Source organism: Callithrix jacchus, chromosome 9 (assembly GCF_049354715.1).
Source record: "Callithrix jacchus isolate 240 chromosome 9, calJac240_pri, whole genome shotgun sequence".
Taxonomy (NCBI): Eukaryota; Metazoa; Chordata; class Mammalia; order Primates; family Cebidae; genus Callithrix; species Callithrix jacchus.
This window is the reverse complement of record NC_133510.1, coordinates 63,070,203-63,098,178: the sequence shown is the minus strand read 5'-3', so window position 1 is coordinate 63,098,178 and position 27,976 is coordinate 63,070,203. Positions and strand designations below refer to the sequence as shown.

The 27,976-nt window shown below is 44.2% G+C and overlaps 1 protein-coding gene across 44 annotated transcripts in view; it reads left to right on the top strand.

Annotated features, from left to right (window-relative positions):
- The window catches only part of RBMS2 (RNA binding motif single stranded interacting protein 2), a 101,350-nt gene that overhangs the window by 41,593 nt on the left and 31,781 nt on the right, over nt 1-27,976 (top strand). For 21 of the 44 annotated variants that reach the window (XM_078336349.1, XM_078336361.1, XM_078336355.1 and 18 more), the window contains 8 exons: nt 7,864-8,030; nt 16,376-16,498; nt 16,715-16,773; nt 17,629-17,720; nt 19,767-19,924; nt 26,910-26,989; nt 27,122-27,231; nt 27,551-27,597. In XM_078336349.1, coding sequence (XP_078192475.1) covers nt 7,864-8,030; nt 16,376-16,498; nt 16,715-16,773; nt 17,629-17,720; nt 19,767-19,924; nt 26,910-26,989; nt 27,122-27,231; nt 27,551-27,597 — 836 coding nt within the window. The remainder of the gene's footprint in view (nt 1-7,863; nt 8,031-16,375; nt 16,499-16,714; nt 16,774-17,628; nt 17,721-19,766; nt 19,925-26,909; nt 26,990-27,121; nt 27,232-27,550; nt 27,598-27,976) is intronic. The other 23 variants (XM_078336372.1, XM_078336369.1, XM_078336368.1 and 20 more) reach the window with 2 other exon arrangements.

The window sequence follows — 27,976 nt, the reverse complement described above, 5'->3', positions numbered from 1 at the left end:
TCATTTAATAGTAGTTTTTAGTATCCTTCCAGGAAGAGATACATAGATGCGCCATATTATTATTATTATTTTGAGACAGTGTTTCGCTCTTGTTGCCCAGGCTGGAGTGCAATGGCGCGATCTTGGCTCACTGCAACCTCCACCACCTGGGCTCAAGTGATTCTCCTGCCTCAGCCTCCCCTGTAGCTGGGATTACAGGCATGTGCCACCATGTCTGGCTAATTTTATATTTTTAGTAGAGACAGGGTTTTTCCATATTGGTCAGGTGGGTCTTGAACTCCCAACTTCAGGTGACCCGCCCACCTCAGCCTCCCAAAGTTCTGGGATTACAGGTATGAGCCATAGCACCTGGCCAGATGTGCCATATTATTTTTAATGGCTTACATACATGGTACTCCTTTTACGTATGCACTATAATTTATGTAACTAGTTTTCTCACTGATGAGCATATGCCTTTTCAGTCTTTTATGAATGAATGATGCAATGAATATCCTTGTACATATATATTTGTGTACCTATATAAGCATCCCTACAAGTGGAATTTCTGAGTAAAAGAATATCAACACTTAAAATAAGATTTAGGGATTTCAGGCAGGCAGCCAAGTACATGGATACTTACTCAGTGAGCTGGCCCTGAACATCTTGAGGACTACCTCTCTCTGACTCACTCAGGAAGTTACTTTTGTCAAGATTATCTAGCAAATCCTTCTGTTTTGTTCTTCTTTAATTGCCTAGGACTGAGATTGAGATCTTCAAGATATAATAAGAAGATCTTAGCCAGGTATGGTGGCTCACACCTGTAATCCAAGCACTTTGGGAGGCTGAAGTGGGAAGATTATTTGAGGCCAGACGTTTGAGATCAGCCTGGGCAACATAGGAAGACTCCACCTCTACAGATTTTGGGTTTTTTTTTTAAGACCAGGTCTCACTCTGTCACCCAGGCTGGAATGCAGTGACACCATCTCAGCTCACTGCAACCTCCACCTCCTGGGCTCCAGTGACCCTCCCACCTCAGTCTCCAGAGTAGTTGGGACTACAGGTAAGTGCCACCATGCCCAGTTAATTTTTGTATTTTTTGTAGAAAGAGCATTTTGCTGTGTTACCCAGGCTGGTCTCAATCTCTAGCCTCAAATAGTCCTCTCACTCAGCCTCCCAAAATGCTGGATTATAGGCACGAGCCACCACATCCAGCCAAAAAAAAATTTTTTTTTGAGATGGAGTCTTACTGTGTCACTAGGCTGGAGCACAATGGTGTGATTTCGGCTCACTACAACCTCCACCTCCCAGGTTCAAACGATTCTCCTGTCTCAGCCTCCTGAGCAGCTGGGATTACAGGCATGTGACACCACACCCAGCTAATTTTTGTATTTTTAGTAGAGACAGGGTGTCACCATACTGGCCAGGATGGTCTCAATCTCTTTAACCTCATGATCCACCCACCTTGATCTCCCAAAGTGCTGGGATTACAGGCGTGAGCCACCGTGCCCAGCCAAAAATGTTTTTTAAAATTAGCTGTGTGTGGTGGTGTGTGCCTGTAGTCCTAGCTACTCACTGACGCAGGAGGATTACTTGAGCCCAGGAGTCTGAGGTTGCAGTGAGCATAATCATGCCACACCACTCCAGTCTGGAAGACAGAGCTAGAGTCTGTGTCTTAAAAAAAAAAAAAAAAAAAAAAAAAGGAAGAAAGAGAGGGAGTGAGAAAGACCTCAATTCCCTATAAATTGGTGGTGTGGTATTTAAAGAATAGACAGGGTGGTCACAGTGGCTCACTTAGGCCTGTAATCCCAGCATTTTGGGAGGCCAAGGCTGGAGGATTACTTGAGCCCAGGAGTTCAAGACCAGCCTGAGCAACATAGCGAGACCCTGTCTCTGAAAAAAAAAAATAATAATAATAAATAAAGGATAGAGAATTATGCTTAAAATACCCTATAAAAATCTCTGGGGATCATAGGATCTAAAGTGCTTAATGCGAAAGTATGTCACTATAATGATTACAATACTAAACATTACTTTGCTTTTTTTTGTTGTTTTGAGATGGAGTCTTACTATGTCGCCCAGGCTAGAGTGTAGTATGATCTCGACTCACTGCAACCTCCGCTCCTGAGTTCAACTGATTCTCCTGCCTTAGCCTCTCGAGTAGCTGGGATTACAAGCATGCGCCACCACACCCAACTAATTTTTGTATTTTTAGTAAGATGGGGTTTTACAATGTTGGTTAGACTGGTCTTGAACTCCTGACCTCAGGTGATCCAACCACCTCAGCCTCCCATAGTGCTGGGATTATGGGTGTGAACCACTGTGCCTGGCCTTTTAGCTTTTGAGCAGCTGCTGAGAACTAATACCAGCCACATTCTGAACTATATTTGAGGCCAAAATAACATGAAAAAAGTATGGAGATAAAACTGCTCCCCTGGTAGTTCACTTTATCCGTGACTGAACAGAGCTGAGAAGTCAGCTCATTCATGATGATGATATTAGCTGATAGTATTAACTGATGATATTATTTATTCATCAGTAAATATTTCATGTCTACCACATGCTAGTCATCATAGATTCAAAGATGGGCAACTCAGACAATTTTCTGCCTTTATGGAGCTTACAGTCAGCAAAACCACTGTGGGACTTGTTCCTTCTGATCAAGAGGTAAATTCTTTAGGCTTTTTGCTCTATAGTAAGCCATTGCCTATCCTAGCCTTCATCTCTCCATCAATTTGGATATAAGTGAATTTATGAGGCTCTCTTGTTAAAGAATTAGAAATTCCTCAGCTGAGAAACATAAAAAGAGAATCTATTGTAGGGCACTGGAGAAACCATAGCTTCATTTTATTCTTCTCTTCTCCAGTAAGCATATCTCAGTTCCCTGAGTGCTCATATGTATTACCCCTTTCTCTCTTAGATATTATAGGTACACATACGATTGATTAGTTTATAGGGTCTTTGTCTGCAAATTGTTTTAGGAAGCCAGATAAAAGCTTTACTTAGGGTCTTTTTTTTTTTTTTTTTTAAGACGGAGTTTGGCTCTTGTTACCCAGGCTGGAGTGCAATGGCGCGATCTCGGCTCACCGCAACCTCCGCCTCCTGGGTTCAGGCAATTCTCCTGCCTCAGTCTCCTGAGTAGCTGGGATTACAGGCGCGCACCACCATGCCCAGCTAATTTTTTGTATTTTTAGTAGAGACGATGTTTCACCTTGTTGACCAGGATGGTCTCGATCTCTTGACCTCGTGATCCACCCACCTTGGCCTCCCAAAGTGCTGGGATTATAGGCGTGAGCCACCGCGCCCGGCCTACTTAGGGTCTTTCTTAACCTTCCCCCCCACCCAGATTCTCTTACCCTTAAAGTGAATATTTTTCTACCATTTTTCTTTGGTGTCAAACCTATTCACAATTTCAGAAGGTGCATGAGAATAGCAAGAGATAAAAGTTGTTCTCCAGATAGATACCATCTCCCCTGCTCCTGGCTTCCTCCACTTGTGCTGCTCAGCCCAGCCCCTTCTGGCCTCTCCACTGTCCCCACTCTCCAACACCCATTCAAGTCTCTGTGTTGAGTCAAGGGGCTTCACTGCCTGCAGCCCCCCATCGGCATTACGCCAAAGGCCTGAGGTTCTGAGGAGGGACAGAGGTTGCTAGACTGGTCCACCAGGTAGTAGGGGAGGGTCCCTAGCCAAGGGGCCAGCTCTGGTCACTGGGCTCTGTTTCACTGTTTGTCTGCTGTCTGTGTCTTCTGTTTGGCAAACAGCAATGATGTTCTAATAAAGGATTTCAGATGCTCAAAAAAAAAGTTGTTTTCTTCTGAGCCATATCTTATTTTCTAGGAATTTTTTAAGGCCTTGTAGTAAGTTTATTATTGACTAAGTCATATTTTTAAACTATAGCTAAGACCTTAGTATTAAAACCAAGATGGTAACCATGGTAGCAAACCAATACCCTCTTTTCTTTTCTTTTTTTTTTTTTCTTTTTTTTTGAGACAGAGATTTGCTCTTATTTCCGAGGCTAGAGTGCAATGATGGGATCTTGGCTCACCGCAACCTTCACCTTCTGGGTTCAAGTAATTCTTCTGCCTCAGCCTCTGGAGCAGCTGGGATTACAGGCATGCACCACCACACCTGGCTAATTTTGTATTTTTTAGTAGAGATGGAGTTTCTCCGTGTTGGTCAGGCTGGTCTTGAACTCCTGACCTCAAGTGATCCACCCACCTCAGTCTTCCAAAGTGCTGGGATTTACAGGTGTGAGCCACTGCACCCGGCCGTAGGTCATGGTCTTCTTGACTATATTTTATTTTTATGAAATATATATTTATCACAACCTTCATGATTTTTTTAAAATAACAAGATTAGAGTGAAAGTTCTAGGCTGCTTTTTACAAGTATTTCTCTACAAATAATACATTGCAGTTGTGGGCAGTATTTATTCCCAATAAATAGAAAGCCAAATTGGAGTAATGTTCACCATATATTCTATTTAGCACTGATTGCTTAAGCAAAAAGACACATTGATTTGCTATATAAAGACCTTTCTAAAGAAATTTTATTTTAGGTTCAGGGGTATGTGCAGGTTTTTTTATATAGGTAACTTTGTATTTTTTAGTAGAGATGGAATTCTTAGTACCTGGATCACCCAGGTACTAAGCATAGTACTTGATAGTATTTTTCCTGTTCCTCTTCTTCCTCTTACCTTCCTTTCTCAGGCAGGCCCCAGTGTCTATTGTTCCCCTCTTTGTGCTCATAGATTCTCATTATTTAGCTCCCACTTATAAGTGAAAATATGCAGTATTTGATTTTCTGTTCCTGCATTTGTTTGCTGAGGATAATGGCCTCCAGCTCCATTCGTGTTCCTGCAAAAGACATGATCTCATTCTTTTTATGGCTGGATAGTATTCCATGGTGTAAATGTATCACACTTTCTCTATCCATTGACTGTATTTTAAGTCAGATGGTGCAAATCATATGATAGTAGTGACAGTGGAGGGGGAATAGACCCACCAATATATATATTTTTTGGAACAGAGTCTTATTCTGTCACCCAGGCTGTAGTACAATGGCATGATTGTGTCTCACTGCAGCCTCAACTTCCTGGGCTCAAGCAGTCCTCCTACCTTAGCTTTCCAAGTACCTGAGACTACAGGCACATGCTACCATGCTCAGCTAATTTTTTTTTTTTTTTTTTTTTGAGACAGAGTTTTACTCTTGTTGCCCAGGCTGGAGTGCAGTGGCGCGACCTCTGCTAACTGCAATCTTGACTCACTGCAACCTCTGCCTCCAGGGTTCAAGAAATTCTCCTGCCTCAGCCTCCTGAGTAGCTGGGATTACAGGTGCCCGCCACCACACCTAGCTAATTTTTGTACTTTTAGTAGAGACAGGATTTCACCATGTTGGCCAAGCTGGTCTTGAACTCCTGATCTCAGGGATCCACCTGCCTTGACTTCCCAAAGTGCTGGGATTACAAGCATGAGCCACAGTGCCTGGCCTCAGCTAATTTTTGTATTTTTTTTGTAGAGACGGGGTCTTGCTATGTTGCCCAGGCTGGTCTCAAACTCTTGGTTTTAAGCAATTATCTCACCTCCCAAAGTGCTGGGATTACAGGTGTTAGGCACTGTGCCTGAATCAGTATATTATTATTATTGCAGAGCTAGTAATCAGAAATTTTAAGGTGATTCTTTTTTAAAATTTATTTAACTTTTATTTTAAGTTTATGGATACATGTGCAGGTTTGTTAAGTAGGTAATCTTGTCTCATGGGGGTTTGTTTTGCAAATTATTTTGTCACCCAGGTATTAAACCTAATAACCCACTAGTTATTTTTCTTGTTTTCTCTCTCCTCTCACCCTCCACCCTCAGACAGACCCCAGTGTGTATTGTCCCCTTAATGTAACTATGTGTTCTCATATTTAGTTCCCATTTACAAGTGAGAACATGCGGTATCTGGTTTTCTGTTACGTTAGTTTGCTAAGGATAATGGCCTCCAGCTCAAACCATGTTCCTGCAAATGATGGGATCTTGTTCTTTCTTATGACTGCATAATATTCCATGTGTATGTACAACATTTTCTTTATCCAGTCTACCATTGATGGGCATTTAGGTTGATTTCATGTCTTTGCTATTGTGAATAGTGCTGCAGCGAACATACGCGTGCATGTGTCTTTATGATAGAATGATTTCTATTCCTTTGGGTATATATCCAGCAATGGGATTGCTGGTTTAAATGATATTTCTGTTTTTAGGTCTTTGAGGAATCACTACATTGTCTTCCACAATGGTGGAACTAATTTACACTCCCACCAACAGTGTCTCCATAGCCTCATAACCTCACCAGCATCTGTTATTTTTTTATTTTTTAATACTAGCCATTCTGACTGGTATGAGATGGTATCTCATTGGGGTTTTGAGTTGCATTTCTCTAATGATTGGTGATGTTGAGCTTTTTTTCATGATTGTTGGCCACATGTATTTCTTCTTTTGAAAAGTGTCTGTTTATGTCTTTTGCCAACTTTTTGGCTGGGTGCTGTGGCTCATGCCTGTAATCTCACTTTGGAAGGCTGAGGCAGGAGTATTGCTGGGCTGCATAGGGAGACTCTATCTCTACAAAAAATGAAAATAAAATTAGCCAGGCATTTGTAGTGCATGCCTGTAATCCCAGCTACTCAGGAGGCTGAGGTGGGAGGATCGCTTAGGCTGAGAAAGTCAAGGTTGCAGTGAGCCATAATTGCACCATTGTACTCCAGCCTGGGCAACAGAGCAAGACACTGTCTCTTCTAAAAAAAGCACTTCCATCTCCAGCACTGGTAGTATGATGTTAAGCCATATTTGCCTTGTTCTGTCATCTGAAAGTTGCTTTTTTTTTTTGAGACGGAGTTTCATTCTTGTTGCCCAGGCTGGAGGGCAACGGCACAATCTTGGCTCACTGCAATCTGCCTCCCAGGTTCAAGTGATTCTTCTGCCTCAGCCTCATGAGTAGCTGAGATTACAGGCATGCGCCACCATGCCCGGCTAATTTTTTGTATTTAGTAGAGACAGGGTTTCACCATGTTGGTCAGGGTGGGCACGAACTCCTGACCTCAGGTGATCCACCCACCTCAGCCTCCCAAAGTGCTAAGATTACAAGCATGAGCCACCATGCCTGGCCCGAATGTTGTTTTAAAAAATGCCCATGCCCCATGCGCTGCTCTTCCCTTATTGACTGTATCAATTGACATATCATTTTTATCACAGAAGAATAAAACATATTCCTTTGGTACACAGAGTGTTTTTAGGTTTATTTGTTTTTGGTTTTTTGGGTTTTTTTGAGATGGAGTCTAATCTGTCACCAAGGCTGGAGTGCAGTGGCGTGATCTCGGCTCACTGCAACCTCTGCCTCCCGGGTTCAAGCAATTCTCCTGCCTCAGCCTCCTGAGTAGCTGGGATTACAGGCGCCCATCACTACATCTGGCTAATTTTTATGTATTTTTAGTAAAGACAGGATTTCACTATGTTGGCGAGGCTAGTTTTGAATTCTTTACCTCAAATGATCACCCTGCCTCAGCCTCCCAAAGTGCTAGGATTACATGTGTGAGCCACCACGCCTGGCCTATAGACTGTTATCTGGGAAATCCTAGTCTAAGTGCTGGCAAAAGGAGAAAGGAATAGGAAATATAAAGGTTGTATTAAAAGCTACAATGGGATTTTGAGTCTTTGGGCTGTCTCAGAATGTTGTATTAGATTTCTTCTCTACTAAAATATGGAGCTAAGGAACAAACTATGTGTATCCAAGTGGGTGTACATTTGTGATTATATATAGTTTGGAATTATTTTTTTCAAGAGGGCCAGGATCTTCCTCACTCTCCAACATGTAAATGATAATTCTTCTACCTCTTCCTCATGTCTCCCTGCAGCCATATGTGTCATTGGCTCAGCAGATGGCACCACCTAGCCCAAGCAACAGTACCCCTAACAGCAGCAGTGGAAGCAATGGAAATGACCAGCTGAGCAAAACCAACCTATACATCCGAGGATTGCAGCCAGGCACTACTGACCAAGATCTTGTCAAGCTGTGTCAGCCGTAAGTTGGAGTACATGTGGGTAGGCTTCCAGGGACAGTATAGATTTGGTTTTGAGACAGGGTCTCATTATATCATCCAGGCTGGTCATGAACTCCTGGGCTCAAGTGATCCTCCTGTCTCAGTAGCTGGGATTACAGACACATGCCACCACTCCTGGCCTTGACAACCCACTTACCCTAAAATGCAATGGCATTTTGTTTCTACTCCATAGACACAAACTTTCTCAGCAGCCTCTCTCTTAAAAAATTCTGCCTGCTACTGATATATATGATAATGCCTTTATGTGTTTCTTTAAGAAAAGCCAGGGTCGGACTGGCCTTTAAACCCTAATATCTAGCTTTATTTCCAGCACCACCCCCAACCTGATGATCTTAGTGGAAAGATTGGTGTCCTTACACCTTGATTTCTTCTATAGATGTTAGTTAGAAGGCATGAGAGAGCTGGCAGTGGGGATTGAAGAAAGTGGGACTCACCGATCGAATCATGCTCTTAGGAGACTTTCTGCTGCTGGAATATCTATTCCTTGTGAATGGAGACCTCAAGTTAGCAAAGAAGGTGGAGATAGAAGCAATCACTCTGGATCTACCCCATAAAGATCTTTTGGAGTTCTTTTTAGCAGATTTGAATCATGGAGTTGCCCAATTAGAATGCTGGAAAAATGGCAAGAGTCCACAGATGTCCAGCTCAAAAAATAATAAACAATGAAAAATGAAGTCTGGAGTATATATAAAACTGGTCCTTGGGCTGGGCATGGTGGCTCACATCTGTAATCCTAGCACTTTGGGAGGCCAAGGCAGGAGGATCACTTGAGCTCAGGAGTTCAAAACTAGGCTAGGCAACATAGTAAGACCTTGTCTCTATAAAAAATATAGTAAAAAACAATTTTTCTTAATTTTAAAAACTGGTCTGTTATCTCAGCTTACCTTGCTAGAAAGGTATGTAAGTGGAACTGAGGGGACTGTCTTGGACTAGTGATTTTTGAGAGGTGAGAATTGGCATAAATGTTGCTTTATGAGGAAGGGAAAGTGTATTACATCAATCTAGGTCCTGAATTGCTACATTTTGCTTCTTGTACTAAATATAATATGCTACAAAAATTCTCTCACACCAGAAGACAGAGCAGAATTTTTTTTTTAAGACTGTGTCTCAGCCTCCCAAGTAGCTGGGATTACAGGCACCATCACACCTGGCTAATTTTTGTGTTTTTAGTAGAGATGGGGTTTTACCATGTTGGCCAGGCTGGTCTCAAATTCCTGACCTCAGATGATGTGTCCACCTTGGCCTCCCAAAGTGCTGGGATTACAGTATGAGCCACAGCCACCACACCCAGCCAGAGAAGAATCTTTATTAGATTTTACCGTATATGCGTCCCTCACTATCTCTGGGGGATTTGTTCCAGGACCTCCTCTGTCCCCCTGCATGGATACCAAAATTCACCGATGCGCATGTCCCCACCCTTTTTTTTTTTTTTAAGATGGAGTCTCGCTCTATTGCCCAGGCTGGAGTGCAGTGGTGTGAGCGATCCTGGCTCACTGCAACCTCCCAGGTTCAAGCAATTCTCCTGCCTCAGCTTCTCAAGTAGCTGTGACTACAGGCCTATAGGCACCCACCACCACACCCAGCTAATTTTTATATTTTTAGTGGAGATGAGGTTTCACCGTATTGGCCAGGCTCGTCTCAAACTCCTGACCTCGGTGATCTGCCTGCCTAGCCTCCCAAAGTGTTGGGAGTACAGGTGTGAGCCACTGCACCCAGCCCACCCTTTTTTTTTTTTTTTTTTTTTTTTTTTGAGACAGGATCTTGTTCTGTCACCAAGGCTGGAGTGCAGTGGCGTAATCACAGCTAACTGTAGCCTCCAGGGCTCAAGTGATCTTCCCACCTCAGCCTGCTGAGTAGCTAGAACTACAGGTACGTACCGCCATGTTTGGCTAATTTTTTGCATTTTTTTAAGAGATGAGATTTCATCATGTTACCCAGTCTGGTCTCAGACTCAGAGGTTCAATCAATCCTCTCACCTCAGCCTCCCCAAAAGCTGGGATTACAGGCATGAGCCACTGTGCCTGGCCTCAAGTCCCTTATACAAAACAGTGTAGTGGCCGGGCACGGTGGCTTACACCTGTTATCCTAGTACTTTGGGAGGCCAAGGGAGGCAGATTACCTGAGTTCGGTAGTTCAAGACCAGCCTGGCCAACATGGTGAAACCCCATCTCTACTAAAACTACAAAAATTAGCCGGGTATGGTGGTAGGCACCTATAGTCCCAGGTACTTGGGAGGTTGAGGCAGGAGAATCACTTCAACCCGGGAAGTGGAAGTTGCAGTGAGTCAAGATCATGCCACTGTACTCCAGCCTGGGTGACAAAGTGAGACTCTGTCTCAAAAAAATAATAATAATAAAATTAAATAGTGTAGTATTTACATATAACCTACGCACATGCTCCCATATACTTTAAAATTATTTCTACATTACTTATAGTACCTAATACAATACAAATGCCATGTAAATAAATGCTATACTATATTGTTTAGGGAATAACAAGAAAAAAAGTCTGTACATGTTTAGTAAAGATGCAACCGTCCTTTTTTTTTTTTTTTGAGACACATTCTTGCTCTGTCACCAGGTGCCAGTCTGGAGTGCAGTGGTGCAATCTTGGCTCACCGCAATCTCTGCCTCCTGGGTTCAGGCAATTCTCCTGCCTCAGCCTCCCGAGTTCCTGGGATTATAGGCACGTGCCACTATGCCCAGCTAATTTTTTGTATTTTTAGTAGAGACGGGGTTTCACCATGTTGACCAGGATGGTCTCGATCTCTTAACCTCGTGATCCACCCGCCTCGGCCTCCCAAAATGCTGGGATTACAGGCTTGAGCCACTGCGCCCAGCCCTAATGTTTTTGTATTTATAGTAGAGACAGGGTTTCACCAGGTTGGCCAGGATGGTCTCCATCTCTTGACCTCGTGATCCTCCCGCCTTGGCCTCCCAAAGTGCTGGGATTACAGGCTTGAGCCACCGTGCCTGGCCACAACCATCCTTTTTTTTTTTTTTTTTAAATATTTTAACTTTTATTTTAGGTTAAAGGGTACATGTGCAGATTTATCATATAGGTAAACTCGGGATTCAGGTATTTGGTGTATAGAAATTATTTCATCACCTTGGTACTAAACATAGCACCCAACAGTGTTTTGGGCTATTTTTTTCCTGTATAGTTTCAATCCATGGCTGGTTGAATCCACAAGTGGAATGCCCACAGATACAGAGGGACTTTTATTTTGCCGTTCTGAACAGCTGCCTTATCTTTTGCTGTGTCTAAAGGATAAGAATAGTCAATGGCAGCATGTAGGATTGAAGCAGCCCAAAAAGGGACTGTGGAGAGGCAGGGATGAAAGAGGTGCCAGAGGAGTCCTGAGGAGAAGGAGTCTGAGCAGAGCAGGTGGGCAGAGCCCTCTGTCCACTGTGAGCAGGGAGTGAAGCCTTTCTAGGAAGGTTGTTTCTCATGCATAGAAGGACTTCTTCCCTTTGTCCCAGTTGTCTCTCCCTGGGTTGTAGAGGAAGTAAATATTGCTGGATCCTAAAGTCTGGTATGTGGGAAGGAGTGGCTTGGAGTCTAGGACTGGAACTCCTAGTTCTCAGAGGGGCTCCTTCAAGGAAGCAGCAGCAGTGACCCAGCTGTTGCCAGCTGCCGTGGAAATTCTGAGCTCAAAGTCTCAGCTGCTAGACCACAGCAAGCTCCACCCTGGGGCCTTGATAGGGATCGCAGCATATGTGTCCTCTGCCCTTCAGTTAGACTTCTAATGAGTCCTTCCCCTTGCCTAAATTTGGGAATGAATCCAAGTATGTAGCCTGGAAGGGCTAGGATAGCCACATACATCCTCACTCTCCTTCCAACGTGTTCTGTTCCCAGCCTCCAGGGCATTGCTTGGCTTATTCTGTCTAATCCTTTGGATCACAGAAGTTCCATGAAAAAAGTCAGTGAGATGCCACCGAGGAGTGAAAACAAATCAATCATCATATATTCTTTAGGGATGAAAGGAGAGATGGGAAATTGCTTGTTTGGGGTATTGTTCTCATATTCAGTCCTTACCAACTATTTTCAAGTAGCTCTGATACTTCTGACTTTGTTAGTGATTTCTGTTCTGTCTCTTTAATATTTTCACCCTCCTGGAGTAGAATATAGAGGCTTTTTTTCTAGCAGAACAACTCTAATATAATCCCTGATCTGTGATTCTCTAATAAAGTTTTAGAAGTTCCATGTGACTCTGCTACCAAAGTATAATTTTCAAAAAGTTGTAAAATACAACTGTCAGGCCGGGCACAGTGCCTCATGCCTGTAATCCCAGCACTTTGGGAGGCTGAGGCTGGTGGATCACGTGAGGTCAGGAGTTCAAGACCAGCCTGACCAACATGGCAAAACCTCGTCTCTACTATAAATACAAAATTAGCTGGGCATGGTGGTGCATGCCTGTAATCCCAGCTACTTGGGAGGCTTAGGCAAGAGAATCACTTGAACCTGCAAGGCGTTGCAGGGAGCAGAGATCGTGCCACTGCACTCCAGCCTGAGCAACAAGAGTGAAACTATGCTTCAAAAAACAAAGAAAAACACAACTGTGTCTACTAAAAATACAAAATTAGCTGGGTGTGGTGTTGCATGCCTATAAGCCCAGATACTCAGGAGGCTGAGACAGGAGGAGAATTGCTTGAACCCAGGAGGCGGAGGTTGCGGTGAGCCGAAATCTCGCCACTGCACTCCAGCCTGGGCAACAAGAGTGAAACTCCGTTTCAAAAAAAAAAGAAAGAAAGAAAAACACAACTGTCATACAAATATAAAATGAACATGTGTCAAAAGTTTTTTTAACTCATTAATGAGGGAACCAGCAGGATGGCAAAATGAGTTCAACAAGCATTTGAGGAACTACTTATAAGACATGAAGAAAGAATGTTAGAATAAGATTGCTACATTAGATTAGAAAACCGGTTTATGTCCTACAGGATAGTAAAGCCACTAACCTTTGTAAAGCCACTAACCTTTGCAATTATTTTTTCTACTGTACAGAAATCATTTGCATGTTTACTGGACAAGTATCTATAACTCGGCCAAGTGCAGTGGCTCATGCCTGTAATTCCAGCACATTGGGAAGCTGAGGTGGGAGGATCACTTGAGCCCAGGAGTTCAGGACCAGCCTAGGCAACATAGTGAAACCTCTGTCTCTATAAAAATATTTTAAATTTAGCCAGATGTGGTGGCCTGCACCTGTAGTCCCAGCTACTCAGGAAGCTGAGCTTGGGAGGTTGAGGCTACAGTGAGCTATGATCGTGCCACTGCACTCCAGCCTGGGCGACAGAGTGAAGCCCTGTCTGAAAAAAATAAATAGATCAGGCATAGTGGCTCACACCTGTAATCCCAGCGCTTTGGGAGGCTGAGGTAGGAGGATTGATTGAGTGCAGGAATTTGAGACTAGCATGGGCAACATGATGAAACCTCATCTCTCCAAAAAAAAATACAAAAAATTAGCCAAGTATGGTGGCATGTGCCTATAATCCTATCTATTCTGGAGGCTGAGGTAAGGGGATCACTGCTAAACTTGATCTCGCAGGCTGCAGTTAGCTGCAGTTGAGCCACTGCACTCCAGCCTTGGTGACAGAACAAGATCCTGTCTCAGAAAAAGTGGGGAGACTTGAGCATCGGTGGATTTGGGTATCCATGTAGGGGGACGGAGGAGATCCTGTAACAAACCCCCCACAAATACTGAGGGATGAATATATGGTGAAGTTGAATCAAGATTCTGCTCTGGGCTGAGTGTGGTGGCTCACACCTGTAATGCCAGCAATTTGGGAGGCATTTGAAGTGGGCAGATCACTTGAGGCCAAGAATTCAAGACCAGCCTGTCCAACATGGTGAAACCCCTTCTCTACTATAAAAATTAGCTGGGCATGTTGGCATGCATCTGCAGTCCCAGCTACTTAGGAGGCTGAGGCAGGAGAATCACTTGAACCCAGGGGGCAGAGGTTGCAGTGAGCCAGATCACACCACTACACTCCAGCCTGGGTGACAGAGTGAGACCCTGTCTCAAAACAAAAAAAAGAATAAAATAAAAACCCCAAAATCTATCAGTTAGCATATATCTTTACCAAGTCTGGGCCCTAATCAGTAGTAAATAGTCAAACAAAGAAACATCCCACTGGAAAACGAAATATTCCTTGAATGAGTCTTTTAGACAGTGTTTCAGAATGACATTGAAAGGATATGCAAGGCCAGGTGTGGTGGCGCACACCTGTAATCCCAGCACTTTAGGAGGCCCAGGCAGGTGGATCACGTGAGATCAGGAGTTTGAGACCAGCCTGGCCAACATTTTCGTCTCTACTAAAAATGTAAAAATTAGCTGGGTGTGATGGCAAGTGCCTGTAATCCCAGCTATTCAGGAGACTAAAGCAGAAGAATCGCTTGAACCTGGAAGGCAGAGGTTGCAGTGAGCTAAGATTGTGCCATTACACTCCAGCCTGGGTGACAGAGCAAAACCCCATCTCAAAAAAAAAAAAAAAAGAAGAAGAAGAAGAAAGGACATACAGCCCTTTTGCCTGATCACCAAAATTTATATGTTTTTTTATGAGATGATTTTCTTTTTTTTTTTTTTGAGACAGAGTTTTGCTCTTGTTACCCAGGCTGAAGTGCAATGGCGCGATCTCGGCTCACCACAACCTCTGCCTCCTGGGTTCAGGCAATTCTCCTGCCTCAGCCTCCTGAGTAGCTGGGATTACAGGCACACGCCATTATGCCCAGCTAATCTGTTGTATTTTTAGTAGAGACGGGGTTTCACCATGTTGACCAGGATGTTCTCAATCTCTTGAGCTCGTGATCCACCCGCCTCGGCCTCCCAAAGTGCTGGGATTACAGGCGTGAGCCACCGTGCCCGGCCGAGATGATTTTCTCAGAGCTAGGCATGGTGGCTCTCAGCCATACTCCCAGCACTTTTGGAGGCCGAGGCAGAAGGATTGCTTAAAGACAGGAGTTCAAGACCAGCCTGGGCAGCATAGTAAGATCCTGTCTCTACAAATAATTTTAAAATTTAGCCAGATGTTGTGGTTCACACCTGTGGTCCCAGCTATTCAGGAGGCAGGAGAATTGCTTGAGCCTAGGAGTTTGAGGCTTCAGTGAGCCATGTTCACACCACTAGACTCCAGCCTGGGCAACAAAGCCAGACCCTGACACATACACACACACACACACACACACACACACACACACTGATTTAATACTACAGTTCCCACTCCCCTTCCTAGCACCCTCAAATCTTGACAATGAGAAATAGAAGTCTCAGAATATGGTAAGACAGAGAGAGAGATTAAAGTTGAGGTTCCTTGAATATAATAATAATCATGGTAATTAAGATTTTTAAGTGATTACCACGTGGTAGACATTAATGTTTTATATTTATTAATTCATTTCACATTCCTAACAGTCCTATCTCCATTTTATGGATGATGAGGTTGAGATGCCAAAAGGTTAAATGACTTGTTCAAGATCACAGATAGCTAAAAAGTGGCTTTGAACCAAAGCAATATGGCTCATGTTGACCTTCAATTAAAGGGGTCAGTGGAAGGGTGATGGGAATAGGATATCAGAGAAGAAAAATGTCTATAGTTTTTTCATAGGCTCAGTGGTGTTTTCCATAAGAAGATAAGCAACCATCAAAGATTGTTTTTAGTCCTCAGGGAATTCCAGCCAGAGCTCTGACTCCACACACTCTGTTGTGTGGACATTGCCAAGCTTCTTAACCAGAAGACAGTCACCTCTTTCCAACTAGTGTGTGTGAGTCTTGGGAAAGAAGAGAGAAATGTGTTGCTATTATAAGGAATGCAGTTACCTTATTTCTTTTAGGCACCTTTGGGGAGGATGAGTTTATATTAAGTGTGGCATTTTTAACTCATTTCTTTTTTTTTTTTCTTTTCTCTTTCTTTTTTTTTGAGATGAGTCTCCATCTGTTGCCCAGGCTGGAGTACAGTGGCACGATCTCGGCTCACTGCAACCTCTGCCTCCCAGGTTCAAGCATTCTCCTGCCTCAGCCTCCCTAGTAGCTGGGACTACAGGCATGCACCACCACACCCAGCTAATTTTTGTATTTTTAGTAGAGATGAGGTTTCACCATGTTGGCCAGGTTGGTCTCAAACTCCTGACCTCAAGTAATCCACCAGCCTCAGCCTCCCAAAGTGCTGGGATTATAGGCATGAGCCACCATCCCCCATTTCTTTTTTATTTTCATTAAGGTTTGAGTAGGAAAAGTTGGAGCATGGAAAGGGCATGGATCTGTCAAGATGTCTGAATCTCTGTCCTTTTTTTTTTTTTTTTTTTTGAGATGGAGTTTCACTCTTGTTACCCAGGCTGGAGTGCAGTGGCTCAATCTCAGCTTACCGCAACCTCCACCTCCTGGGTTCAGGCAATTCTCCTGCCTCAGCCTCCCGAGTAGCCGGGATTACAGGTATGCGCCACCACGCCCAGCTAATTTTTTGTATTTTTAGTAGAGACGGGGTTTCACTATGTTGACCAGGATGGTCTCGATTTCTTGACCTCGTGATCCACCTGCCTTGGCCTCCCAAAGTGCTGGGATTACAGGCTTGAGCCACCGCGCCCGGCCCTCTGTCCTATTCTTAGTCTCTGCCCCCAGATTATTACTTTGCATTTTCCTCTCCCTTAGATATGGCAAGATTGTTTCCACTAAGGCCATACTGGACAAGACCACAAACAAATGCAAAGGTGAGAGAACAACTGTCCTTGGTGACGGAGAGCACCAGTAAGTGAGGCCATCCCTTGCCATTGCCCTTTACCGCTGAGAGTCCTGAGTCTACAGTGTCAGCGAAGAGTACCTGAAATTTTTAGGCTTAAAAGATTAGGAGATATTTAGATTCTTTGGTGACCAGATAGCTAGAGCTGAATATGCTGTTTAGGGGCCCCAAGGCCAGAAGACTGTACAAAACACCTTTGAGTCTACTGGGCTTGTTTTGGACCTTGTATTTCCGTGGATGGTACAGTAGAAGTGGGTAAGTGAGATTTTTTTCTGCTTAGCAAAGCCATGTAAATGCATTTTGTTGGGAGAGTATTGGTGGGTATTATTTTCTGAGGGTGAGTAGTTTTATTGGGTTTTGAGCAGTTCTAGATAAAGCTGGAAGAGCAGAAGGAAGAGAAAGGGCTATAGGCTGGGGTGGTGAGGACCTTCCAGCTGGTGGCTGGTGGTCTGCTGTAGAGAGGCTGCATTCCCTACATTCCTAGCATTTCTGGGATATATCAAGAAAAGCAGGGGGGATTTTTTTAGAGGTATAGGGAAGCTTTGGGTTATTAGAAGAGCCTAGTTCTTGAAACCTCAAATTTCTTAAGGGGGAGGGAGAAAGGCAGGGACACCACAGTAGCTCATTGCCTTGGCATTCTTAGCCACAAAGTAGATCACACGTCAGGGTTTGAGGAGCAGGTAGATAACTATCTGAAATCTCTCAATAGCTTTCTCCCCGCTTCTGTTACATGGATGATAACTCTTCCTCTGTCTCCTGAAAAACCTGGACCTCCCTATGTCCCTTACACCTCCCACCTCCCGGTGATGCTGTTTCTCTGTCCCAGGCTATGGCTTTGTAGATTTTGACAGCCCTTCAGCAGCACAGAAAGCTGTAACAGCACTGAAGGCCAGCGGTGTACAGGCACAGATGGCAAAGGTAAGGCTATTCCCCCATGTCCGTTCCTCCAAGGGGTTTATGGTTAGCACCAAAGTTCCAGTTCTAAGGTTTCCATAGGCTTAGGAACCACGAAATGGAGTGGGAAAGGGCTATCCACAGTGCTTTCTAGACAGTCCATGGGCACCCCTGGCTGCTGGAGGAAGATGGATTCAAAGTCTATGGCAAGTAGCTCTGTCAACTCTGTTCCTCTCACCAAGTTACTGGCAGTGAGAAAGAGGGTAAGGCGGCCTCTTCCAGTACTCCTGCTGCTTCCCTATTTTCCCTGTATCATTCACCCTGGCCCCACTTCCCTACCAGACAGCTTGTTTTGCAACATTCTCTGAACAAGTCAGTTGTGCAATTCAGAAGTTCAGAACAATGCTCTCCACCTCCCAACGTTGTTCCCCACAGGGGCCAGGGTAGTGGGCTGGGGAGGCAGGGGGGAAGCCACATCAAGGGAGGAAACTGTCCCTTCTCCTCAGGTCCGTCTGAAACTGTTGTCTTCACCTAGACTACCAGAAATCCAAAAGCCTTTCTCTCTCAATTCTTCTGTTAGGTAGGATTGTCCCCTTGCCTTTCTGAAGCTATTAGGGGTACTATACATAGAGCTTATGAGGCAAGCCAGCCAGCCACCTTTTCTGTAATGGTTAAAGAAAAAGAAAACGAAAGGAAAAGGCAGAAGGGGATTAAGGTTGCTGGTGACCACTGTTTATGGCAGAGTGACTGCTTAAATTCTTAAAAATACAGCTATTGGATGATACTGCCATTTTGCACGTTCAGTCCTCTGGAAGGGCTGTCCTACCTCTTCTCCCAGGAGTGAAACCCTCTGACAAAAGCGCAAAGATTTAGGAGCCTTCAGGGTTCCTATGAGACTGTAGCTTTCAGGGCTCCATGGTGATCCAGTAAACTCCACATCTGGCTCTTTCCCTGTCCCTCTCCCCTCTTCCTGCTCTTCCTCCATCGAGGAGTGAACAAGCATTCCTACTTAGAGGATTCTGCGTGGCCGGAAGAGAAGGGGGAGGGGCTGCTTAAAACAAGCCAGCCAAGGAGCAAGGCAGTCCAGGGGAATCCAGCCTCGGGACGGCTGCTGGGTGAGAGCGGGAATGCTGCTCTGCCTGTTTCTTTCTTTCTTTCTTTTTTGAGACGGACTCCTGCTCTGTCGCCAGGCTGGAGTGCAGTGGCACGATCTTGCTCACTGCAACCTCCATCTCCCTGGTTCCAGCGATTCTCCTGCCTCAGCCTCCCGAGTAGCTAGGATGAGAGGCGCATGCCACCATGCCCAGCTAATTTTTGTATTTTTAGTAGAGACAGGCTTTCACCATGTTGGCCAGGAGGGTCTCAATTTCATGACCTCATGGTCCGCCTGCCTCGGCCGAAGTACTGGGATTACAGGTGTGAGCCACTGCAGCCCTGCCTGTTTCTTTTTCTTTCTTCTTCTTCTTCTTTTTTTTTTTTTTAATTTTAAATAAAATGTATCTAGCTACACAGCCTGTTTCTTAAAGAGACAGCCGGCCGGGCGAGGTGGCTCACGCCTGTAATTTCAGCACTTTGGGAGGCCGGTTGAATAACAAGGTCAAGAAATTGAGACCATCCTAGCCAACATGGTGAGACCCGGCTCTACTAAAAATACAAAAATTAGATGGTCCTGGTGGCACACGCCTATAGTCCCAGCTACTAGGGAGGCTAAGGCAGGAGAATCGCTTGAACCCGTGAGGCGGAGGTTGCAGTGAGCCGAGATGGCGCCATTGCACTCCAGCCTGGCAACAGAGCAAGACTCTGTCTCCAATTAAAAAAAAACAAAAACAAAAGCCAAACACCATTTATGACTTGTATGATGAGCTTATATAGTACTAGAAATATAAAATCTGCGCTTTTCCCTCCTGCAACTCAATATACATCCGTTGTAGTGGGACTGGGTGTTAACAAATAGGATAATCTTTGTTTATGTGGGACCCTTCTTCTAGTCTCTTTTCTGAAATGTCATTTTGTGAGGAGGGCTGAGGGTGGGAGAGGGATAGCCTCATTTTCTCACTGTTATTTCCATAGCAACAGGAACAGGACCCCACAAATTTATACATCTCAAACCTCCCACTGTCAATGGATGAGCAGGAACTGGAGGGGATGCTGAAGCCCTTTGGCCAGGTTATCTCCACCCGTATCCTTCGAGACACCAGTGGGACCAGCAGAGGGGTTGGCTTTGCAAGGTGAGGAAGGCAGGAGTGGGGAAATGATGAGGTTAATAACGAATGTCACTTAGGGGTCACCAAAAACCAAAATCTGTGCCTCTTCCCACACAAGGTCAAAATACTTGACTATTAGTCAAAAATACTTGACGGTAAGTCCAGAGTTTATTTTAGGCCGGGCGCGGTGGCTCACACCTATAATCCCAACACTTTAGGAGGCCAAGGCAGGCACATCACCTAAGGTCAGGAGTTTAAGACCAGCCTGGCCAATATGGTGAAACCCCATCTCTACTAAAACTACAAAAATTAGCCAGGTGTGATGGCGGGTGCCTGTAATCCCAATTACTTGGGAGGCTGAGGCAGGAGAATTGCCTGAACCTGGGAGGCGGAGGTTGCAGTGAGCCAAGATCACGCCACTGCACTCCAGTCTGGTCAACAGAGTAAGACTCTGTCTCAAAAAAAAAAATAAGTTATTTTATTATAGGTTACAATACTCAAAAACCCATTAGCCCTACTTAAATATTTTTTTTTAATAAAGATGCAGTCTTGCTGTGTTGTCCAGGCTGCTCTTGAACATCTGGGCTCAAGTGATCCTCCTGCCTCAGCCACCTAAGCAGCTGGGATTACAAGCATGAGCCACCACACTCAGCTAAGCTCCCAAATCATTATTCTTTCCCTACTTCTGCTACTCTAGGCTTTGTTCCTTTGATCCAGACCCAAGCAGAGTAAAAAATTCTGTGTATTCTTATAGTTTACTGTTTACTGAGTATTTCTTATCTTGTTATCTCATTGAATCTTTCTAACAGCCCTATGAGATAAATATTCTCCATGTTACAGATGAGGAAAGTAAACTTCTCAGTATTAAGTGATTTGCCCAGGGTCTCACAGGAGTGGGTGTTAGAGCAGAGCCCTGATCCTTCTGGCTTTGAGATCAGTAGGATGAAGAAGTTTTGATCTTCCTTTTCAGATCTGTTAGGAGACCTCTATTCTAGAACAATTCTGTGCCTGTGATAACAGATCTTTATGAGCCTTGGTTCACTCACTGAAGTGGAGATTGATTCAGATACGTAATTTCCCCAAAGTATTCCATGTACCTGCAGTTTTCCAGGGTGCCCTTCTTTGGGTATCTGCCCTCATTGTCATAAGGCATCAGACTCCCTTAGCCCACTTAAGAAATGGCTCTGTTTTGAAAGGAGATTCTTTTGCCTTTTTTTTTTACTTTGAAAATGACTGGACTAAGTGAGCTAAGCACCCCTTTTTGCTTTATAATATCTTGTCTAGTCCATAAACACTCCCTTACTCTGAGTGTTTCAGACGTTGGGAACAAGAAGTAGTTCCTCTTGACCGAGCACGGTGGCTCACACTTGTAATCCCACCCACTTTGGGAGGCAGAGGCAGGTGGATCACCTGAGGTCAGGAGTTCGAGACCAGTCTGGCCAACCTCGTGAAACCCCGTCTCTGCTAAAAATACAAAAATTAACTAGGCATGATGCTGGGCATGGTGGCAGGCACCTGTAATCCCAGCTACTCTGGAGGCTGAGGCAGGAGAATCACTTATCACTTGAACCTGGGAGGCAGAGGTTGCAGTGAGCCAGGATCGAGCCATTGAACCCTAGTCTGGGCAACAGAGTGAGACTCCCTCTCAAAAAAAAAAAAAGAAAGAAAGAAAAGAAAAAGAGTTCCTCTTCCCCAGCAGACTCAATCTTAGTAGCACCATCTGCTGGCAATCCCAGGTTTAACTAAAGGAGAGTTCCTAGCAGAGGTTCTCAGCATTTCTCTGTTTGTGGCACCCTTAGTTGTCATAATACTTTTTTTTTTAATTATTTTTTTAAAGACGGGGTTTCACCATATTGGACAGGCTGGTCTCGAACTCCTGACCTCAGGTGATCCTGTGCCCGGCCACAATACTTTGTACCCTAGACCAAAAGAAGTACCTAACAGTTCAATTTATTAAGTAACTGAATGGTCCACACAAATTTTTAAAAAAATTTCCTGACAGCAATAACTTCATGGTCCACACAACTTAATAAGTGTTTATGCTTTAACAGCTTTGTGGCTGCTTGAAAAAATAATATACAAACAATGAAAGAGAGAATGTCTTTATTTCATTGTAACTATACTTACTGATGGAATATGTGCCTGTTGGAATTGCACAACTTCTCAAAATCTGGTATCGGAATGGACACTTACCCCCTCATTTCCTGGTACATGCTGTTTTTTCTTTTGGTATTTGCTTTTGTCATAGCAACTATTTAAACCCATCTTTGCAAAACTATGATGTTATCAAAAAGATTGTAGGGGGAGCTAATGTTGAAACAGTGAACAACTTTGAGTTAGTAGTGCACACATTCTCCAACAGATACTGCTGTTTTTCTTCAAAGAGTTAAAATATCTCTCACCGTGCCTCTCTGAGTTCACTGCAGTGACCCACAGTGCCTGAGAGCACAGCTCAGGAACTGTGGCTTTAGAGACTTTTATAAAACTATGAAATCTCTTGTGTGTTTCTATGTTAATGTCTATAAGTTTTCTTCATATGTTTAGATTCATCCAAAGTATGATTTCCAGCAAAGTATAAATGTTGACATTTAAGATAATACTGTTATCTCATTTAAAAATGTATTCAAACAAGATCTAAATATCATAGCAATCTGATATACAAATCATTCATTTAAAAAATTCTGGACTTTGGGAGGCCAAGGCAGATGGATCACTTGAGCTCAGGAGTTCAAGACCAGCTTGGGCTACATGGTGAAACCCCATCTCTACAAAAAAAAAAAACAAAAAAAAAACAAAGCTGGGCTAATTTCTAATCTTGTGGCTAAAATAGATATTAAAAAAAATTTTTTTTAAATTAGCTGGGCATAGTGGCATGTGCCTGTAGTCCCAGCTACCTGAGAGGCTAAGGTGGGAGGATCACCTAAGCCCAGGACATCAGGGCTGCAGTGAACTGTGATCATACCATTGCACTCCAGGGCTACAGAGTGAGACACTGTCTCAATACATACATACATACATACATACATACATACATACATACATACATACAGGAGTATGGGTATAGCTGGAGGCAGATGGGATGGGTCTTGCCCTGAGGATGGAGCTGTGGGTCCACAGGATCCCCAGCCACTTTCTATTCCCCCTTACCTTTACCCCTACACCAAAAAAAAAAAAAAAAAAAAAAAAACCACGGGCCATCTTTTTTTTTTTAATACAGTAATCTCCCCTTATTTATGGTTTCACTTTCTATGGTTTCAGTTACCCATAGTCAACTGAAAAATATTAAATGGAAAAATCTGGAACTAGTTCATAAGTTTTTAAATCATATACCATTCTGAGTAGCATGATTAAATTTCAGGCTGGGCGAGGTGACTCAGACCTGTAATCCCAGCACTTTGGGAGCTGGAGGTGAGCAGATCACTTAAGGTCAGGAGTTCAAGACCAGCCTGGTCAACATGGTAAAACCCCATATCTACTAAAAATAGAAAAAATAGCCAGGCATGGTGGCGTGCACCTGTAGTCCCAGCTACTCAGGAGGCTGAGGCAGTGGAATCACTTGAATTCTGGAGGTGGAGGTTGCAGTGAGCCGATATCCACTGCACTCTAGCATGGGCAACATAGTGAGACTCTGTCTCAAAAAGAAATTTGATGTTTTCCAGCTCCATCCCACCCTTTGTCCAGTGTATCCACACTGCAAATGCTACCCTCCCATTAGTCACTTAGTAGCTATCGTGGCCTTCAGATGAAAAAACATAGTATATCTAGGGTTTGATACTATCCACGGTTTCAGGCATCCACTAGGGGCCTTGGAACGCATCTTCTGAGGATAAGGTGGGACTACTGTAGTCATAAATCTCATATCATTTTTTTTTTTTTTTTTTGAGACGGAGTTTCGCTCTTGTTACCCAGGCTGGAGTGCAATGGCGCAATCTCGGCTCACCGCAACCTCTGCCTCCTGGGTTCAAGCAATTCCCCTGCCTCAGCCTCCTGAGTAGCTGGGATTACAGGCATGCGCCACCATGCCCAGCTAATTTTTTGTATTTTTAGTAGAGACGAGGTTTCACCATGTTGACCAGGCTGGTCTCAATCTCTTCACCTTGTGATCCACCCACCTCAGCCTCCCAAATTGCTGGGATTACAGGCATGAGCCACCTCACCCGGCCCTAAAATATTTTTATAATTTAAAGTCATTATGGATCATCTTGTCATACTTCTGTGCAACAAAAATATGTATATAAATAAAAATTTTGGCTGGGTGTGATGGCTCATGCCTGTGTAATCCCAGCACTTTGGGAGGCTGAGGTGGGCAAATCACTTGAGGCCAGGAGTTTGAGACCAGCCTGGCCAACATGATGAAACCCTGTCTCTACTAAAAATACAGAAATTAGCCGGGCATGGTGGCACATGCTGGTAATCCCAGCTACTCAGGAGGCTGAGACGGGAAAATCTCTTGAACCCGGGAGGATAAGGTTGCAGTGAACCCAGATCACGCCACTGCACTTCAGCCTGGGTGACAGAGCACAACTCCGTCTAAAAAAAATTCCTTTTGAATTATATGGCAAGAACCAAAGTGTTCTGTAATCAAAATTGATTTTTTAATGTGTGAATTGACATCTTGCTAAAGTCCCCCAACTTTGTTGATTCTAAAGAATTGGAAACCATTTGAGAGGAGCTGTTGTAGGAAGGGACTTCAGCTTTGATCATTAGCCATCAGGAGCTCTCCCTCAGGCACATCAGATTTAGCCGTGTTAGGGAAAGTTGAGGTTCTGAAATGCTCCGTGGGCTGCTCACCCTTTGGAAAGACTATAAGGAGTAGAAATACCCGACAGAAGCTCACTGCTCTAGGTTACCTAATGTGTGGTTTTCTCTAAAAGGCTCAATTTGAGGACTTTTTAAAGTTACCTCTTTTGTAGAAATGGTTCATATTTCTGGTGGTCATCAGCCCAGCAAATGTGAGTCTTACTTTAAATAGGGAAATAGGTTAAATATATTGAGTCTCACTTTAAATATAGAGATAGGTGAAGATACTGTTCCTTGTTCTATATAGTCCCTTATAATTTTTAGAACACGTTTATATACATTATCTCCTTTGGTCTATACAACACTGTGTGGTAGAGTAGACAGATGTTATCTCTAAAACTTAAATAAGGAGTGGATCAGAGGGGTTTTTTTGTTTCTGGTTGGTTGGTTGTTTTTGAGACAAAGTGGCACAGTCTCAGCTCACTGCAACCTCCACCTCTTGGGTTCAAGCGATTCTGCTGCCTCAGCCTCCCGAGTAGCTGGGATTATAGGTGCCTGCCATCATGCCCAGCTAATTTTGGTCAGGCTTGTCTCGAACATCTTGTGGGACCTTGTGATCCACCTGTCTTGGTCTCCCAAAGTGCTGGGATTACAGGCGTGAGCCACCGCATCTGGTTGTTTTTGTTTTTGGGTTTTGTTTTTTTTTTGAGACTGAGTCTCTCTCTGTCACCCACATTGGAGTGCAGTGGCATGATCTTGGCTCACTGCAACCTCTGCCTCCTGGGTTCAAGCGATTCTCTCACCTCTACCTCCCGAGCAGCTGGGACTATAGGCACCAAACCCGGGTAATTTTTGTATTTTTAGTAGAGACAGGGTTTCACCATGTTGGCCAGGCTGGTCTCGAACTCCTGACCTCAAGTGATCCACCCGCCTCAGCCTCCCAAAGTGCTGAGTTTATAGATGTGAGCCACCACACCTGGCTGATCAGAGGGTTTTTGTGAGTGTTTTAACACAGAGCTCTGGGTGCTGGAATCTCAGTCTTCTGATTCCTTATTCCTCTTTCTCTAACAATACACTAACTCAGTAGATTCCAACATTCCTTTTTCTATCGCTATGGGCCATGAACTCTTTCTTACTGCTTTTTCCTTCCACAGATTGGTGAAATCTTAATGATATTATGCGTAGCTAATTAGACCTTGAACTTAATTACAACAAGAAGCAAAAAATAAATATTGGCAAATTCTTAGCTTGTACAATTTTATTAAATTAAAGAAATAATTTCTATTCAGAATTTTTTAATAAAAAATAATGGTGGCCAGGTGCAGTGGCTCATGCCTGTAATCCCAAGGAAGAATTTCTATTGAGAATTTTTTAATAACAGTGTCCAGGCACGGTGGCTCATGCCTGTAATCCCAGTACTTTAGGAGGCCAAGGCAGGCAAATCACAAGGTCAAAAGTTCAAGACCAGCCTGACAAACATAGTGAAACCCTGTCTCTATTAAAAATACAAAAATGAGGCAGGTGTGGTGGCACACGCCTGTAATTCCAGCTACTCGGGAGGCTGAGGCAGGAAAATCATTTGAACCCAGGAGGTGGAGGTTGCAGTGAGCCGAGATTGTGCCACTGCACTCCAGCCTGGGCAAGAGAGCAAAACTCCATCTCAAAAATCATCATCATCATCATCATGGTAACAGCCTCTGTTTCTTCTATTCTTAAGGGCCCATGTTAATAGTCTGGCTGGATGCAGTGGCTCACGCCTATAATCCTAGCACTTTGGGAGGCTGAGGCGGGCAGATCACAAGGTCAGGAATTCGAGACCAGCCTGGCCAATATGGCAAAACTCTGTCTCTACTAAAAAATACAAAAATTAGCTGGATGTGGTAATGTGCACCTGTAGTCCCAGCTACTCAGGAAGCTGAGGCAGAAGAATTGCTTGAACCTGGGAGGCAGAGGTTGCAGTGAGCCTAGATTGAGCCATTGCACTCCAGCCTAGGCAACAGAGCAAGACTCCATCTCAAAAAAAAAAAAAAAAAAAGTCTGAAGACTGCCATTATTTATATGAGGATCCCATACAAGGACCAGTTGAGAGAACCTTCATTACAAGCTGGGGTTCCCTCTTCAAGAACCTTGAATTTGTGTGGCAGACACTGTTTCTCTAGTCATAATATTTGGAGGATTTGTGGGGCTGGGAACTTAGAGTTTTCTCTTTGAAAGTGGGGAAAGCACAGATCCTGGAGAAGCTAGAGCCTAACCCTCTTATGCTCCTTAGGATGGAATCCACAGAGAAGTGTGAAGCCATCATCACCCACTTTAATGGAAAATATATTAAGACACCCCCTGGAGTACCAGGTGAGGCACGTGGGGCTCAGGCTGAGAGGGCCACAGGTTGCTTCCAGTGAAGATTCTGGAGCAGCTTTGCATGAGTGTGCCTGGGCCATGCAAGATGAGACTCAGCTGCGCATCTGCTTTCTCTCTTGGCAGCCCCATCCGATCCCTTGCTTTGCAAATTTGCTGATGGTGGGCCAAAGAAACGACAGAACCAAGGAAAATTTGTGCAAAATGGACGGGCCTGGCCAAGGAATGGAGACATGGTAAGAGGACCACTGAGGAGACAAGAGTACTAAGGACGTTAAAGTGGAATGGGAATGATCATGGCATGATTTCTGTGAGCTGAGGTGGAAAGCTTTGGAGCTAGGGTAGGTAACTGAGAGATGCTGGCTGTTAACATACTGCCAGTGCGTTCTCCAGTGGGGCTTTGCAGCCTGAACAATTAGAAAAACTCTGGAACAGCTGTAGTGGGACTTGTCCAGGCTTTAATTTGTTAAACTAAATACATTCCCAGCCTTGGACATTCTGGGCCTGTTTTCACACAAGGACTCACAATGTGAACACTGTCTTCTTTCTTTATAGGGTAGCATGGCCTTGACCTATGACCCCACCACGTCTCTTCAGAATGGGTAAGGGTGTTTTATATAACCAGGCCACCTGAAAATGATAATAGCCTAGGTCCAGACACTCAAATGTTTCATCTTGATTATCTCTATTTGAAAGTCAAGGGAGGGCCGGGCGCGGTGGCTCACGCCTGTAATCCCAGCAATTTGGGAGGCTGAGGCGGGTGGATCACAAGGTGAAGAGATTGAGACCATCCTGGTCAACATGGTGAAACCTCGTCTCTACTAAAAATACAAACAATTAGCTGGGCATGGTGGCGCGTGCCTGTAATCCCAGCTTCTTGGGAGCCTGAGGCAGGAGAATTGCCTGAACCCAGGGGACGGAGGTTGCGGTGAGCTGAGATCGTGCCATTGCACTCCAGCCTGGGTAACAAGCGAAACTCCA